The sequence below is a fragment of the Eucyclogobius newberryi genome, unplaced genomic scaffold (assembly GCF_026437365.1).
Source record: "Eucyclogobius newberryi isolate DKJ021-1_F unplaced genomic scaffold, fEucNew1.0.hap1 SCAF_6, whole genome shotgun sequence".
In the NCBI taxonomy this organism is placed as follows: Eukaryota; Metazoa; Chordata; class Actinopteri; order Gobiiformes; family Gobiidae; genus Eucyclogobius; species Eucyclogobius newberryi.
The window spans coordinates 41,657,183-41,669,682 of NW_027316278.1; the positions used below are offsets into that span (position 1 = coordinate 41,657,183).

General features: G+C 55.5%; 2 protein-coding genes across 2 annotated transcripts in view; one reads left to right on the forward strand and one right to left on the reverse strand.

The window, feature by feature from the left end:
- The window catches only part of LOC140346741 (RING finger protein 215-like), a 3,120-nt gene extending 2,822 nt beyond the window's left edge, over positions 1 to 298 (forward strand). Inside the window, exon 6 of the mRNA XM_072432924.1 lies at positions 198 to 298. Within this exon, the coding sequence (XP_072289025.1) occupies positions 198 to 220 (23 nt within the window). The 3' untranslated portion in view covers positions 221 to 298. The remainder of the gene's footprint in view (positions 1 to 197) is intronic.
- Positions 299 to 947: 649 nt separating this feature from the next.
- ascc2 (activating signal cointegrator 1 complex subunit 2) overlaps positions 948 to 12,500 on the reverse strand; it is a 56,239-nt gene continuing 44,686 nt past the window's right edge. The window contains exons 16-19 of the mRNA XM_072432719.1: positions 11,300 to 11,506; positions 6,171 to 6,273; positions 1,474 to 1,559; positions 948 to 1,238 (exon numbers count right to left, since the gene is read on the reverse strand). Coding sequence (XP_072288820.1) covers positions 1,067 to 1,238; positions 1,474 to 1,559; positions 6,171 to 6,273; positions 11,300 to 11,506 — 568 coding nt within the window. The 3' untranslated portion in view covers positions 948 to 1,066. The remainder of the gene's footprint in view (positions 1,239 to 1,473; positions 1,560 to 6,170; positions 6,274 to 11,299; positions 11,507 to 12,500) is intronic.

A 12,500-nucleotide genomic window follows, 5' to 3' on the forward strand; every position in this document is an offset into this window, starting at 1 on the left:
GTCAGAGCTGTGCTACAGATATAGCTTTCATTATCATACATGATATTTTTATTAAGCTCTAAGTATAATTTTCTTGATGACCATTGTTAGGGTCTATATTCAATTACATAAAGTGTTTTATCTCCATTTTTGTAATAAAAATAATAATGAAGTGACAAGTTTTAACCTCAACGTCAAATGTGACTCTCTCATTCCAGGTGCTGCTTCTAAAGACAGTTGACGTCGGACTAGCCCCAGGCGAAGAGGCCCTGCTCAGCACGTGTTCAGCGCACGTTCAGCACGTGTTCAGAGCACGTTCAGCACACGTTCAGCACGTGTTCAGAGCACGTTCAGCACACGTTCAGCACGTGTTCAGAGCACGTTCAGCACACGTTCAGCACGTGTTCAGAGCACGTTCAGCACGTGTTCAGAGCACGTTCAGCACACGTTCAGCACGTGTTCAGAGCACGTTCAGCACGTGTTCAGAGCGCGTTCAGGAGTTGTTTGGCACATGCTCTGAACTGGAGCATCTCTGCTCTTCCAGGTTCAAGCCTCCAGTCTTCAGTCTGTTTTCGGTATGGACTGAGCAGGACCATAGCAAGAAATCATTTTATATTTATATATCTGTCAGGATCCCAGTTATGCTTAAAACAAAGACACTTTTTTAATATGTTGCAAATGTTAAATTATATCAGAGGTGAGTAAAGTAGAACTCCTCTGAACTATCTTGGATCCTCCATCGTTGTGTGTGTCGTGTTATTCATGCCACGTTTATGATGCCACATGAGAGTGTGGGTGTGATTTAGTATATCTCAGTAGTTTTGTGGGGCACCAGCCAATTTGAAGCAATTACCAATTCTCAAGTCAAATGTTATCAAATAATTTCAAATAAAGAATAGTTTGTTAATCTGAAGGTTTGTGACAACATAACTGTGACATTGACCCCTTTTGTGGAAATAAATGAACACTTTACAAACTATTGTTTATTATTGACCAAACAAATAAACCGAGGACGCGGGGCTCACGCGGAGCTCACGCGGGGCTCACGCGGAGCTCACGCGGGGCTCACGCGGGGCTCACGCGGGGCTCACATGGGGATCATCCCCTTGTTCTTCTTGCGGTCTGCCAGCATACGGCGATTGTGATTGCCCCCTCTGCCCTTATTGGACTCTTTCTTGCGGCGCTCCAGCACAGTGTCCAGACTCTGGCCCTGTCCTTTGGGCTGACCCACCACATGACTCGGACGCTCTGGTCTGTACCTGAAAAACACAAGATGCATCAGTCTAATTTGAGATTTCTAGGCACGTCATTGCATAAACGACTCCTCTGGGAAACCCTCGTTCTCAGCCTCAAAGACAGTTTTCCCTCTTGAGACCTTCTGCCACCATCTGTGCTTTGGGAGGGACTAGAAGCAGGAGCAGCGTCAATGGAAGACGCAGAACGTGATCGATGTCATACCATCTTGAACATTGACATAAAAGAGTCCAGACTCACCCTTTCCTCTGCAGGGCTCGTCTGGCCTCCGCTCTCTCCCGCAGAACGGCTGGATCCTGCACAAACTGGTCACGCTGGACATTGTTCTGAAAATCAATACCATTTTAAATTTAGCAGGTGCAAAAAAAACATTATTCATTAAGTTTCATTGTTCATTTGCTGTGGAATTTGAATTTAGAGTTTCAGTGACTGAGTTTGTTATGACCACAAGACAAAAACCCAAGAGCAATGAAACGTTATCAAATCGAAGCCTTTGGGTGGAGTCATGAATGATCAAAACATTTTTGGAAAATGTTACTTGAGTGTTTGTGAAGATTTCCAAGCTGAACGCAATTATATGCAAATAAAATTGCTATCAAATAAAATGGCTCCGCCAATCTCGAGTTTTCATTTTCTCTCACAAACCACCCCAATTTTGACCCCCTGAACTTCAAAGACATTTTCTTTGTATCGAGCGCACATTACAGGCCTTTTTCATCGTGACTTCTTACATCTCATACTTGATTTTTTTCCATCTTGGATTTTCAGTCAAAAGGCTTGAAAATGTGTCATAATGAACTACTTCCATGTGCGATTAGAGTTATTTAGATTTTTGATACAATTCCAAATATGAACATTGGAAGCTCGTTAACAAAAATTGCAATTTTTAGTGTTTAAACTTGCGTTTCTCTGGCACGAGATGTTCTATTTTCAGTCATTAATAAACATTATGTGCAAAATGATGAGCTGAACGCAATGATATACAATATATATAGCTATATTTGACAAAGGCTCTACAGCGCCCCCTTGAACATTTGAATTAAGTCCAAAAATGTACTTTAACACAGACAAATAAAATCTGGCACAGACATCCTTCTTGCCATTCTGAACAAAAAAGCCACCACGGCATATCTCTATCTGCAAGCATGTTACCGTGGCAACCTGACAAATATGCCATGGACAGTATAACATTGGTACTGTGTGTGGAATGAGGGGTGATGTGTGGGGGGGATTAGGGGGGGGGGATTAGAGGGGGGATTAGAGGGGTGATGTGGGGGGATGGGATTAGAGGGGTGATGGGGGGGGATGGGATTAGAGGGGTGATGTGGGGGGGATGGGATTAGAGGGGTGATGGGGGGGATGGGATTAGAGGGGTGATGGGGGGGATGGGATTAGAGGGGTGATGTGGGGGGGGATGGGATTAGAGGGGTGATGGGGGGGGGATGGGATTAGAGGGGTGATGGGGGGGATGGGATTAGAGGGGTGATGTGGGGGGGATGGGATTAGAGGGGTGATGTGGGGGGATGGGATTAGAGGGGTGATGTGGGGGGATGGGATTAGAGGGGTGATGGGGGGGATGGGATTAGAGGGGTGATGTGGGGGGGGATGGGATTAGAGGGGTGATGGGGGGGGGATGGGATTAGAGGGGTGATGGGGGGGATGGGATTAGAGGGGTGATGTGGGGGGATGGGATTAGAGGGGTGATGTGGGGGGGATGGGATTAGAGGGGTGATGTGGGGGGGATGGGATTAGAGGGGTGATGTGGGGGGGATGGGATTAGAGGGGTGATGGGGGGGATGGGATTAGAGGGGTGATGTGGGGGGATGGGATTAGAGGGGTGATGGGGGGGGGATGGGATTAGAGGGGTGATGGGGGGGATGGGATTAGAGGGGTGATGGGGGGGGATGGGATTAGAGGGGTGATGGGGGGGATGGGATTAGAGGGGTGATGTGGGGGGGGATGGGATTAGAGGGGTGATGGGGGGGGATGGGATTAGAGGGGTGATGGGGGGGATGGGATTAGAGGGGTGATGGGGGGGATGGGATTAGAGGGGTGATGTGGGGGGATGGGATTAGAGGGGTGATGGGGGGGATGGGATTAGAGGGGTGATGGGGGGGGATGGGATTAGAGGGGTGATGTGGGGGGATGGGATTAGAGGGGTGATGGGGGGGATGGGATTAGAGGGGTGATGGGGGGGATGGGATTAGAGGGGTGATGGGGGGGATGGGATTAGAGGGGTGATGGGGGGGATGGGATTAGAGGGGTGATGGGGGGGGATGGGATTAGAGGGGTGATGGGGGGGATGGGATTAGAGGGGTGATGGGGGGGGGATGGGATTAGAGGGGTGATGGGGGGGGATGGGATTAGAGGGGTGATGGGGGGGATGGGATTAGAGGGGTGATGGGGGGGGATGGGATTAGAGGGGTGATGTGGGGGGGATGGGATTAGAGGGGTGATGTGGGGGGGGGTGGGATTAGAGGGGTGATGTGGGGGGATGGGATTAGAGGGGTGATGTGGGGGGATGGGATTAGAGGGGTGATGGGGGGGATGGGATTAGAGGGGTGATGGGGGGGATGGGATTAGAGGGGTGATGTGGGGGGATGGGATTAGAGGGGTGATGTGGGGGGGATGGGATTAGAGGGGTGATGTGGGGGGGGATGGGATTAGAGGGGTGATGTGGGGGGGGTGGGATTAGAGGGGTGATGTGGGGGGATGGGATTAGAGGGGTGATGTGGGGGGATGGGATTAGAGGGGTGATGGGGGGGATGGGATTAGAGGGGTGATGGGGGGGGGATGGGATTAGAGGGGTGATGGGGGGGGATGGGATTAGAGGGGTGATGGGGGGGATGGGATTAGAGGGGTGATGGGGGGGATGGGATTAGAGGGGTGATGGGGGGGATGGGATTAGAGGGGTGATGTGGGGGGGATGGGATTAGAGGGGTGATGTGGGGGGGATGGGATTAGAGGGGTGATGGGGGGGGATGGGATTAGAGGGGTGATGGGGGGGATGGGATTAGAGGGGTGATGGGGGGGATGGGATTAGAGGGGTGATGTGGGGGGGATGGGATTAGAGGGGTGATGGGGGGGATGGGATTAGAGGGGTGATGGGGGGGGATGGGATTAGAGGGGTGATGGGGGGGGATGGGATTAGAGGGGTGATGGGGGGGGGTGGGATTAGAGGGGTGATGGGGGGGATGGGATTAGAGGGGTGATGGGGGGGGATGGGATTAGAGGGGTGATGGGGGGGATGGGATTAGAGGGGTGATGGGGGGGATGGGATTAGAGGGGTGATGGGGGGGGATGGGATTAGAGGGGTGATGGGGGGGGATGGGATTAGAGGGGTGATGGGGGGGGATGGGATTAGAGGGGTGATGGGGGGGGATGGGATTAGAGGGGTGATGTCGGCGGCTCAGAGCCCGCGGTTGCAGGGGCCTTTATCACAGAATACAGTGTAATTATATATAAGTTTTCAAATTTCAAGGCACAAAAAGTGCTTTTCTAGGCAATGTGGGTGAAGTGTCTGGCCTAAGGACACAACAACATTCCTCTAGCGCCCCACTGTGGCACCTGGCATTCCGGCGGTCCCTGACCAGGTCCTGTCCTCCTTAGAGAGCAGGCATTGGCCACATGCTCTACTGAGAGTAAGTCTATGTAGCGTTTATCCTGAAGCCTGACCATGTCCACATGGGGCTAAAAGCTGAGCTTATGTGACATTTAAATAAATCAAACGTAGAGATAATTCACCTTCTCTGTGCGACTGTTGCCAAACAAAACAGAGTTGCGGCGCCAGGCTAGCTGTGATGCTAACTCACTCAGCTGTGATGCTAATTTACACAGGAGTCTCTCAAAAGGACCATAAACGTGTGGACGGAGGTGAACAGATGGCTCCATTTGAGCCTCTGTCTCAGGTTGACCTTAAATGGGCCACGTGAGTCTATCACGTGACACCGGGAGCTCAGTCCCTAGAAACCTTCTCGCAAAGCACGAGAATTCCGCCACAGGGGGGTCAAAGGTGACTTTTTTGTTATTAATTCTCGACCTGTGTATGCGCAAGGATGATCATCCAGTGCTTTATGCTCCGCCTCTGGCGATCATCCGGGATTCATCGAACCGTAGTTACAGTCGTAACTTTCGTTATGTCCCTCACACAGTGAATGGAGGTCAGACATTAGCTCTTCAGTCGCTGTGAAACTGCTGACACATTCCCCACAGCCCCCCCTACAGGTTTGGAGTGAAGGAAATCCTCATGATGTTGTCCAACATGGACATTCTCCATTATGAAGCGGGGGTGGTGTCCTCCTCGCCCTTGGGCACTCCAACAAGTCGCAGATTGTTTTGGTGGGATCTACTCAAGGTCCAGAAGTTTGCTCTTTATTGTAATGTTTTCCACCTCGGCTCTCAGGTCTTTCAACTCATCGTCCGGCAACCGAGATTCAGTCATTTCTGATCATCTTGAGGCCTTTTTAAAAGCCTCAAGTCGTTTGGAGCAGAGTTCACACTTCAGGGAATAAATGTGTTAAGGAAAGTCTAGGGCTGCAACTAATGAATCATGAATGAATATATGGAGATGAGATGTTGTCTCAGTGGAGACATGTCACGGTGAGTGGAGACATGTCACGGTGAGTGGAGACATGTCACGGTGAGTGGAGACATGTCACGGTGAGTGGACACATGTCACGGTGAGTGGACACATGTCACGGTGAGTGGACACATGTCACGGTGAGTGGACACATGTCACGGTGAGTGGACACATGTCACGGTGAGTGGAGACATGTCACGGTGAGTGGAGACATGTCACGGTGAGTGGAGACATGTCACGGTGAGTGGAGACATGTCACGGTGAGTGGAGACATGTCACGGTGAGTGGAGACATGTCACGGTGAGTGGAGACATGTCACGGTGAGTGGACACATGTCACGGTGAGTGGAGACATTCACCTGGGCGTGTCCTCGCTCCTCTGCTCCAGCGTCCTCCTCACTCTCCTCCTCCTCCTCTGCTCGGTGGTGTCCTTGGCGGAGGATCTGTGGCACGGTGAAGGGTCTGCAGGAGAAAGCATCCTCATCATGCGGTCTGACCCTCACACATGGGGTCTGACCCTCACACATGGGGTCTGACCCTCACACATGGGGTCTGACCCTCACACATGTGGTCTGACCCTCACACATGTGGTCTGACCCTCACACATGTGGTCTGACCCTCACACATGGGGTCTGACCCTCACACATGGGGTCTGACCCTCACACATGGGGTCTGACCCTCACACATGGGGTCTGACCCTCACACATGGGGTCTGACCCTCACACATGTGGTCTGACCCTCACACATGTGGTCTGACCCTCACACATGTGGTCTGACCCTCACACATGGGGTCTGACCCTCACACATGGGGTCTGACCCTCACACCTGCGGGGTCTGACCCTCACACCTGCGGGGTCTGACCCTCACACATGGGGTCTGACCCTCACACATGGGGTCTGACCCTCACACATGGGGTCTGACCCTCACACATGTGGTCTGACCCTCACACATGTGGTCTGACCCTCACACATGGGGTCTGACCCTCACACATGGGGTCTGACCCTCACACATGCGGTCTGACCCTCAAACATGCGGTCTGACCCTCACACATGCGGTCTGACCCTCACACCTGGGGTCTGACCCTCACACCTGCGGGGTCTGACCCTCACACCTGCGGGGTCTGACCCTCACACATGGGGTCTGACCCTCACACATGGGGTCTGACCCTCACACATGGGGTCTGACCCTCACACATGTGGTCTGACCCTCACACATGTGGTCTGACCCTCACACATGGGGTCTGACCCTCACACATGGGGTCTGACCCTCACACATGGGGTCTGACCCTCACACATGTGGTCTGACCCTCACACATGTGGTCTGACCCTCACACATGCGGTCTGACCCTCACACATGCGGTCTGACCCTCACACATGGGGTCTGACCCTCACACATGGGGTCTGACCCTCACACCTGCGGGGTCTGACCCTCACACCTGCGGGGTCTGACCCTCACACCTGCGGGGTCTGACCCTCACACATGGGGTCTGACCCTCACACATGTGGTCTGACCCTCACACATGTGGTCTGAACCTCACACATGGGGTCTGACCCTCACACATGGGGTCTGACCCTCACACATGGGGTCTGACCCTCAAACATGCGGTCTGACCCTCACACATGCGGTCTGACCCTCACACATGGGGTCTGACCCTCACACCTGGGGTCTGACCCTCACACCTGCGGGGTCTGACCCTCACACATGGGGTCTGACCCTCACACATGGGGTCTGACCCTCACACATGGGGTCTGACCCTCACACATGTGGTCTGACCCTCACACATGTGGTCTGACCCTCACACATGGGGTCTGACCCTACCACATGGGGTCTGACCCTCACACATGTGGTCTGACCCTCACACATGTGGTCTGACCCTCACACATGGGGTCTGACCCTCACACATGGGGTCTGACCCTCACACATGGGGTCTGACCCTCACACATGTGGTCTGACCCTCACACATGTGGTCTGACCCTCACACATGCGGTCTGACCCTCACACATGCGGTCTGACCCTCACACATGGGGTCTGACCCTCACACATGGGGTCTGACCCTCACACATGGGGTCTGACCCTCACACCTGCGGGGTCTGACCCTCACACCTGCGGGGTCTGACCCTCACACATGGGGTCTGACCCTCACACATGTGGTCTGACCCTCACACATGTGGTCTGACCCTCACACATGGGGTCTGACCCTCACACATGGGGTCTGACCCTCACACATGGGGTCTGACCCTCAAACATGCGGTCTGACCCTCACACATGCGGTCTGACCCTCACACATGGGGTCTGACCCTCACACCTGGGGTCTGACCCTCACACCTGCGGGGTCTGACCCTCACACATGGGGTCTGACCCTCACACATGGGGTCTGACCCTCACACATGGGGTCTGACCCTCACACATGGGGTCTGACCCTCACACATGTGGTCTGACCCTCACACATGTGGTCTGACCCTCACACATGGGGTCTGACCCTCACACATGGGGTCTGACCCTCACACATGTGGTCTGACCCTCACACATGCGGTCTGACCCTCACACATGGGGTCTGACCCTCACACATGGGGTCTGACCCTCACACATGGGGTCTGACCCTCACACATGTGGTCTGACCGTCACACATGTGGTCTGACCCTCACACATGGGGTCTGACCCTCACACCTGCGGTCTGACCCTCACACATGCGGTCTGACCCTCACACATGGGGTCTGACCCTCATACCTGCGGTCTGACCCTCACACATGGGGTCTGACCCTCACACATGGGGTCTGACCCTCACACATGGGGTCTGACCCTCACGACCCTCACACATGGGGTCTGACCCTCACACATGCGGTCTGACCCTCACACATGGGGTCTGACCCTCACACATGCGGTCTGATCCTCACACATGGGGTCTGACCCTCACACATGGGGTCTGACCCTCACACATGGGGTCTGACCCTCACACCTGCGGTCTGACCCTCACACATGGGGTCTGATCCTCACACATGGGGTCTGACCCTCACACATGGGGTCTGACCCTCACACATGGGGTCTGACCCTCACACCTGCGGTCTGACCCTCACACATGGGGTCTGACCCTCACACATGGGGTCTGACCCTCACACATGGGGTCTGACCCTCACGACCCTCACACCTGCGGTCTGACCCTCACACTTGCGGTCTGACCCTCACACATGGGGTCTGACCCTCACACCTGGGGTCTGACCCTCACACCTGCGGTCTGACCCTCACACCTGGGGTCTGACCCTCACACCTGCGGTCTGACCCTCACACTTGCGGTCTGACCCTCACACATGGGGTCTGACCCTCACACCTGGGGTCTGACCCTCACACCTGCGGTCTGACCCTCACACATGGGGTCTGACCCTCACGACCCTCACACCTGCGGTCTGACCCTCACACTTGCGGTCTGACCCTCACACATGGGGTCTGACCCTCACACCTGGGGTCTGACCCTCACACATGCGGTCTGACCCTCACACATGCGGTCTGACCCTCACACATGCGGTCTGACCCTCACACATGGGGTCTGACCCTCACACATGGGGTCTGACCCTCACACCTGGGGTCTGACCCTCACACATGGGGTCTGACCCTCACACATGGGGTCTGACCCTCACACATGCGGTCTGACCCTCACACCTGCGGTCTGACCCTCACACATGGGGTCTGACCCTCACACATGGGGTCTGACCCTCACACATGCGGTCTGACCCTCACACATGGGGGTCTGACCCTCACACATGGGGTCTGACCCTCACACATGGGGTCTGACCCTCACACATGGGGTCTGACCCTCACACATGCGGTCTGACCCTCACACCTGGGGTCTGACCCTCACACCTGGGGTCTGACCCTCACACATGGGGTCTGACCCTCACACATGGGGTCTGACCCTCACACATGCGGTCTGACCCTCACACATGGGGTCTGACCCTCACACATGCGGTCTGACCCTCACACATGCGGTCTGACCCTCACACATGGGGTCTGACCCTCACACATGGGGTCTGACCCTCACACATGCGGTCTGACCCTCACACCTGCGGTCTGACCCTCACACATGGGGTCTGACCCTCACACATGGGGTCTGACCCTCACACATGGGGTCTGACCCTCACACATGGGGTCTGACCCTCACACATGCGGTCTGACCCTCAAACATGCGGTCTGACCCTCACACATGCGGTCTGACCCTCACACATGGGGTCTGACCCTCACGACCCTCACACCTGCGGTCTGACCCTCACACTTGCGGTCTGACCCTCACACATGGGGTCTGACCCTCACACCTGGGGTCTGACCCTCACACCTGCGGTCTGACCCTCACACCTGGGGTCTGACCCTCACACCTGCGGTCTGACCCTCACACTTGCGGTCTGACCCTCACACATGGGGTCTGACCCTCACACCTGGGGTCTGACCCTCACACCTGCGGTCTGACCCTCACACATGGGGTCTGACCCTCACGACCCTCACACCTGCGGTCTGACCCTCACACTTGCGGTCTGACCCTCACACATGGGGTCTGACCCTCACACCTGGGGTCTGACCCTCACACATGCGGTCTGACCCTCACACATGCGGTCTGACCCTCACACATGCGGTCTGACCCTCACACATGGGGTCTGACCCTCACACATGGGGTCTGACCCTCACACCTGGGGTCTGACCCTCACACATGGGGTCTGACCCTCACACATGGGGTCTGACCCTCACACATGCGGTCTGACCCTCACACCTGCGGTCTGACCCTCACACATGGGGTCTGACCCTCACACATGGGGTCTGACCCTCACACATGCGGTCTGACCCTCACACATGGGGGTCTGACCCTCACACATGGGGTCTGACCCTCACACATGGGGTCTGACCCTCACACATGGGGTCTGACCCTCACACCTGGGGTCTGACCCTCACACATGGGGTCTGACCCTCACACATGGGGTCTGACCCTCACACATGCGGTCTGACCCTCACACATGGGGTCTGACCCTCACACATGCGGTCTGACCCTCACACATGCGGTCTGACCCTCACACATGGGGTCTGACCCTCACACATGCGGTCTGACCCTCACACCTGCGGTCTGACCCTCACACATGGGGTCTGACCCTCACACATGGGGTCTGACCCTCACACATGCGGTCTGACCCTCACACTTGCGGTCTGACCCTCACACATGGGGTCTGACCCTCACACCTGCGGTCTGACCCTCACACATGCGGTCTGACCCTCACACATGCGGTCTGACCCTCACACATGCGGTCTGACCCTCACACCTGCGGTCTGACCCTCACACATGCGGTCTGACCCTCACACATGCGGTCTGACCCTCACACATGGGGTCTGACCCTCACACATGGGGTCTGACCCTCACACATGCGGTCTGACCCTCACACCTGCGGTCTGACCCTCACACATGGGGTCTGACCCTCACACATGTGGTCACCTGGGCTCCCTGACCCGCCCGTACCTCCATCTGAGCAGGCTGTCCTGGTCCAGGTCGTTGGCCCCCACTTGGCTCATGTCGTAGGTGTCGTCGTACTCATCGTCGTAGTCTGGACCTTGTCCCGGCTCCACGTTGACCTCGTCCACCACCGTCTCGTAGGCCTGGTATCGCTCTCTCTGATCCGCCACGTGGCGTTTGTCGTTCAGCAGCTCTCGGGCGCTCTCCCCTTTCCTGTGTCCACACATCATCATGTTATTATTGAGACACCAGAGGACAAGTTAAAGGTCCATCACTGCTCATTGTTCAGTCTGCTGTGCCATGGGACATATCCCATGTCCCATGTCCCTGTGCCATGTCCCTGTGCCATGTGCATGTGCCATGAGCCATGTCCCATGTGCATGTGCCATGTGCATGTGCCATGTGCCATGTCCCTGTGCCATGTCCCTGTGCCATGTGCATGTGCCATGTGCATGTCCCATGTCCCATGTGCATGTGCCATGTGCCATGTGCATGTCCCATGTCCCATGTCCCATGTGCATGTGCCATGTCCCTGTGCCATGTCCCATGTGCCATGTCCATGTGCCATGTGCCATGTGCCATGTCCCTGTGCCATGTGCCATGTCCCATGTCCCTGTGCCATGTGCCATGTCCCATGTGCCATGTCCCTGTGCCATGTCCCATGTCCCATGTGCCATGTGCCATGTCCATGTGCCATGTGCCATGTCCATGTGCCATGTGCCATGTGCCATGTGCCGTGCCATGTGCCATGTGCCATGTCCATGTGCCATGTCCCATGTGCCATGTCCCATGTGCCATGTCCCTGTGCCATGTCTATGTGCCATGTCCCATGTGCCATGTCCCTGTGCCATGTCCATGTGCCATGTCCCATGTCCCTGTGCCATGTCCATGTGCCATGTCCCATGTCCCTGTGCCATGTCCATGTGTCATGTCCCATGTCCCTGTGCCATGTGCCATATCCCTGTGCCATGTCCCATGTCCCTGTGCCATGTCCATGTGCCATGTCCCATGTGCCATGTCCCTGTGCCATGTGCCATGTCCCATGTGCCATGTCCCTGTGCCATGTGCCATGTCCATGTGCCATGTCCCATGTGCCATGTCCCTGTGCCATGTCCCTGTGCCATGTCCATGTGCCATGTCCCTGTGCCATGTCCCATGTGCATGTGCCATGTCCCTGTGCCATGTGCCATGTCCCTGTGCCATGTCC